Here is a 5,505-nt window from a genome sequence, read left to right as displayed (position 1 = left end):
AAAACCCAGAGAACATAAACAAGATTAGGAAGACAGTTGGTAAATTAGCAGGGAGAATGATTGGAATGAAACAGCAGGAATCATTCAAAAAAGAAGTCAGAGACAATCTCAGGTGACTGAGTGGCACTAAGAAGACTGGATGGACCAGGCTGCCAAGAAAGTAATACCAAAGATATCTCCTTCTGGGCTCTGTCCTTGACCAACACCACAGCAGGACTCAATCAGGTTCATGCTCAGATTCCAGAAAATGGTTCTTTATGCCACTTCAAAGGTTCAAAAAAACACAATGCCTAAGAGTCTCAAAACTGGCTAGAAATTCTTTTCACTATAGAAGAGAGATAGTAGAGTAGAGGAAAGGGATCAAGAAAGAGGGAAGGAAAGGGGGAAGAAGGGTGAAATGAATCTGACACACTTTCTTATGTACATCTATGAATATGCCCCAACCAATCGCACCTTCATGTATATCCAGAAGGCATAAATATAAATATTATAAATAAATAGAAGAGAAAGGGGAAGTAGTGAGGACTGAATCAGAGAAAATGGCATTCCATGCTTATATAATTATATTAAAATGAAGCCCAATATAATGTTTCAGTAATACTGTGTATACTAAAATGAACTCATAAAAAGAAATAATTTTCATTCATAAAGTGTAAGAACCAAAAAGCTAAGGTGCACCTTTATGTTCTAAATTTTTCAACTTATTCAGAGACAATTGAACAAAAAGAAAAAAAAATTCTAAAATGAATGTGCTGCTGTTAAAATTCATTACAACAACTTTAAATGATCAACATTAAATTCTAATTAACAGATCCTCCTTGATTTGCAAAATAGAACATTACAGTATGTCAGCGGAAGGCAAAGAAAGGTGAAGATGGGAGAAGAGAAGTCTAAAATTGTCATAGTTCTTCCAGAATAAGAACACATAGAGTATCACCTGCAGGCAATATTGTTAATATACTGCATTCTGCACATATGATTTATGTTTTGTTTGGTTTTTATTTGACATTATTACTGATGCAGTACAAGCATAAGATCTATATTCAAAATTTTCTGTAGAAACTTTCTTGTAAGAAGTCAATGCTATGAGTGTGTTCAATACGATAATTGATTATCAGGTAAAGAAATATTAAGTGCACTGAGCTGTCTGGCTGGGATGTCACCAGTCAGGCTCCAATGCTGGCTTCTTTTGACACCTCTCTTCAGGTCCACTCGCTTGTGACTTGGCACAAGGCAGGGATGAGAAATCATACAGCAATAACAACATTCATCCTGCTGGGATTGACGGATGATCCAAAACTACAAGTTCTAATTTTCATATTTTTGTTTCTCACTTACATGTTGAGTGTAGCAGGGAACCTCACCATTATCACACTCACACTTTTGGATTCTCATCTTAAAACTCCCATGTATTTTTTCCTCCGAAATTTCTCTTTCCTGGAAGTCTCATTCACCACTGTTTGTATTCCCAGATTCCTGTACACCATGACAACTGGTGACAACACTGTTACTTACAATGCTTGTTTCACCCAGTTATTTTTTATTGTCCTCTTGGGAGCAACAGAATTTTATCTCCTGGCTGCCATGTCCTATGACCGCTATGTGGCCATCTGTAAGCCCCTGCACTACACAACCATCATGAGCAACAGAGTCTGTGCTATACTTGTCCTCTGCTGTTGGTTTGCTGGCCTACTGATCATCCTCCCACCCTTTGGCTTAGGCCTCCAGTTGGAATTCTGTGACTCAAATGAGATTGATCACTTTGGCTGTGATGCGTCTCCCCTTCTACAGATAACCTGCTCAGACACAGTGTTTTTAGAGAAAATAATCTTAAGTTTTGCCATACTGACACTAATTATTACCTTGGTGTGTGTCACTCTCTCCTACACATACATCATCAAGACCATTCTAAAATTTCCTTCTGCCCAACAAAGGAAAAAGGCCTTTTCCACCTGCTCCTCCCACATGATTGTGGTTTCCATCACCTATGGCAGCTGCATCTTCATCTATGTCAAGCCTTCAGCAAAGGAAGGAGTGGCCATTAACAAGGTGGTGTCCATCCTCACTACTTCAGTTGCCCCTTTGCTTAACCCTTTCATCTATACACTTCGAAACAAACAAGTAAAAGCAGCTTTCAAAGACACAGTAAAACGGATTGTATTTCTCTCAAAGAACTGAGAGCCTATTGATGTTTGCTGAGGCTTACTTACATTTAAATCTGAATAATTGTGAGCACTGTTCATGAAAATGACAAACATGGCTTCTTCCAATTTGGTAGACTGTGGGAAGCCATTCTTGCACGTGATTGGGCACCTCCCGGATTGGGTGTGAGGCGCTCTGGCTAAACTGTGTCAGAGCGTTACCCACCCTCTCCTGGTGTGAGAGCCTGTCCGTGTGGGGGTGTGACTGACCACTGACCCTGAGGCCAATCACTGACCCTGACCTTGGAATGCTGCCCCCCTCGACCTTCATTGGATGGAATTTTCCCCTGAATTTCTTGTTCCCCAATAAAAGGCCACTCCCTGGTGTGCTCTCCCTCTCTCTCCTGCTAGCCCTGAATAAGCCTTGCTGCCCTACCGGGTGGTTTGAGGTGTGAGTCAGAGAGGTGAGAGCCATCTCATACCTTGTCATAGAAAAAGGTAATTGAGTCTGTGTGTTTATTTTGATCTCACTAGTTAACTTTTATGCCAAGAACCTCTTTAATGAAACCCGTGTGCTGGTCGCATGGTGGAATTTGGCACCTAATGAGGGGGCATTCTAGATTAGCTAGATTGAGTGGGAGCGCACTATAAAGATAAAGGAATTGGTGACTATTTTGGGTCACAAAAGTACCTGGAGATATTGAAGGAATGAGACATTAAATTAATTAAAATGGGAAATTCAACTTCTACGGATAAGGAGATGTATCTGACTATTTTAGACACCATATTTAATCAGAAAGGAAAACAGATAAAGAAAACTCAGTTATTACAATTCTTAAAGATTGTAGGTGAGTTTTGCCCTTGGTTTTGTGAACAAGAATCCCCAAATTTACTTACTTGGGAGAAACTAGGGAGGAAATTACAAAAAGTTTGTCTTTCTAATGAATTACCTGGAGGCATAGAAAATATTCAGAAAACTTGGACGCTCTGGAAATTTGTCTTTTTGAATATATGGGCCAGAGTTCATGGCCCCCTGAAGATCTATTGAAAGGCATTCAGAGAGCTATTAGGTCTATTCAAATGGAAAATCCGCCTGAGGCTAAGTTAATTCCCTTTCCCTTGAGCCGTTTAAAAACAAAGGCTCTAGGGGCTAAACCGAAAGTTAGGAATCTGACTTTGAACTTGCTTGATCAGGCTAGCCCACAGGGAGATTATAGAGAAGAAGGTCATAGAAGAGAAACCTCCGCAGTCCTAGAAAATCCTCCGGAGGAAAATCTGGAAGAGATTCTTAGAGAGGCACAGAGTTCTTCTCCACCACGTGGCTTAGAAGCCCAATTTCAAAATGGTGACAGCGGAGATTCTACCCATGAGTCGCAGTCTGAGGGAGAAGAATCAGACGTTGAAATTCAGGACTTACAGAGAAATTTTAACAGGCTGCGTTTAACACCGCCTGCCCAGGCTATTAGAATTTGGCCATTACCTGCTAAAAGGACAAAATTTAACAGGTACTCTGAATTAACAATGACCTTTCTTACCCCGTTCCAGCGAGGTATTAAGAAGGCACAGGAAGCCAGGGAAGACATTAGCGGTTTTCAACTATTCCCAATTTTTGAACAGATTAATGAGCAAGGCCAGAGAGTTAGAGTTCATGCTGTAATCCCATTTAAAACCATTAAGGAATTGAAAAGTTCATGCGAGACATATGGTCTGAGTAAGCCTTTTGTATAGAACCTAATCGATAATATCTCCTCGCAGCCTCTCCCACCTAGTGATTGGATTTCTTTAGCCAGATCTTGTTTGAGTGGAGGGGATTTCTTACTTTGGCGTTCTTATTGGACTGATTTTTGTACTGAACAGGCAGAAAAAAATAGAAGACAGAATTTACAGACCCCAGTAGAAATGTTTTTAGGAACGGGTGAATTTGCTGATTTGGAAAGACAGTTAAATTATGAATTTGTAGTATATGATCAAATAACTAATTGTGCTAAACGTGCCTGGAAGCAAATAGTCTCCAAAGACCAGTCTAATTTAGTTCTTACCAGAGTCAGGCAGGGTGTGAATGAGCCGTACTCAGATTTTGTAGCCCGATTGTATCAGACAGCAAATAGGTCTATCTGGGACCCTGGGGCATGCGACTTTATTGTTAAGCAATTGGCATTTGAAAATGCGAATAAATATTGTCAGGACATTCTTAGACCGCACCGTAAAAAAGGGACCGTTTCTGAGTTTATCCGCTTGTGTTCTGAGATAGACTCTACCCATTTGCAGACAGTAACCCTAGCCACGGCACTAAAAGAAACTCTAAAGCCGCAGGAATTAGTATGAAAGCCCCGCGGGAGATGCTATCTTTGCGGGAGAAATAATCATTATGCGCGTGAATGTCGCATGCATAATTTTAAGTTCAGGGCTCCATCTACTGTTTATAATAGATATTGCAGGACTCAAACCCACGTGGCGGATCAAGATGGCGCAGATGAGCCCGCCTTCTTGTCATCATTTCCGCCTGGCCAGAACACAAACTTCCAGTAGGCACTCCCCCGGCCGAGAATAAGGAAGTAGATGATGGTCACGCAATTTGATGTCATCACGACGACCATGGGGGCCGCCATCTTTATTTTACCTGAGCGGAACAAACAGTCTCTGCACAAACCCCTAATGATTTTCAAAAGCTATTAGGAGATATTAATTGGCTGAGGCCATCCTTAAAACTAACTACTTCTGAGTTAAGTCCTTTATTTCAGATATTACAAGGAAATCTTTCTCCAACCTCTCCACATCAGCTGACCTTAGAGGCTAAAACAGCTTTAAAAAGGGTTGAAAATGCAATTAAAAATGCACAGCTTACTAGAGTTGATCCTAAAGAAATAGTGTATTTATTAATATTTCCAACTGAGCATACCCCAACAGGAGCCATATGGCAAAGATTAGGAGTTATTGAGTGGATTTATTTATCCCACTCCCCTCAAAAAAACATTAATTCCTTTTCATGACTCTATAGCTCAATTAGTAATTAAAGGTAGAACTAGGATTTTACAATTAATTGGATCTGAGCCTGATATCATAATTATTCCATTTTCTGTTCAACAGACTACTTGGCTTTTTCAAACTTCTAGCTTATGGCAGATATCTTTTGCTGGTTTTCCTGGCCAGATAGATAGCCATTACCCTCGTGATAAGATTATCCAATTTGCATCATTAACGTCACTTATTTTTCCAAAGATTGTACGTGCACATCCTATAGATGAAGCTTTATCAGTGTTCCCTGATGGTTCAAGCTCAGGTAAAGCAGGTTTTTATAGTCGTGTTCACACAGAGGTAAAGCAAACTTCATATACTTCTGCCCAAAGAGCAGAGCTTCAAGCTC

The 5,505-nt window shown here is 40.3% G+C and overlaps 1 protein-coding gene across 1 annotated transcript; it reads left to right on the top strand.

Moving 5' to 3' along the window:
* Nucleotides 1–1,239: 1,239 nt before the first annotated feature.
* Nucleotides 1,240–2,178, top strand: LOC139704998 (olfactory receptor 6C2-like). Its single transcript, XM_071609166.1, has one exon. It carries the CDS (start codon nt 1,240–1,242, stop codon nt 2,176–2,178), a length of 939 nt encoding a protein of 312 aa, XP_071465267.1.
* Nucleotides 2,179–5,505: the final 3,327 nt, after the last annotated feature.

Source organism: Marmota flaviventris, chromosome 3 (assembly GCF_047511675.1).
Source record: "Marmota flaviventris isolate mMarFla1 chromosome 3, mMarFla1.hap1, whole genome shotgun sequence".
Taxonomy (NCBI): Eukaryota; Metazoa; Chordata; class Mammalia; order Rodentia; family Sciuridae; genus Marmota; species Marmota flaviventris.
Note: the sequence above shows the minus strand (reverse complement) of the source record. Positions and strands in the feature narration are given on the sequence as shown.

Excerpts from the sequence above, each read along its gene's own strand:
- LOC139704998 (XM_071609166.1), top strand. The coding sequence starts at position 1,240 with ATGAGAAATCATACAGCAATAACAACATTCATCCTGCTGGGATTGACG.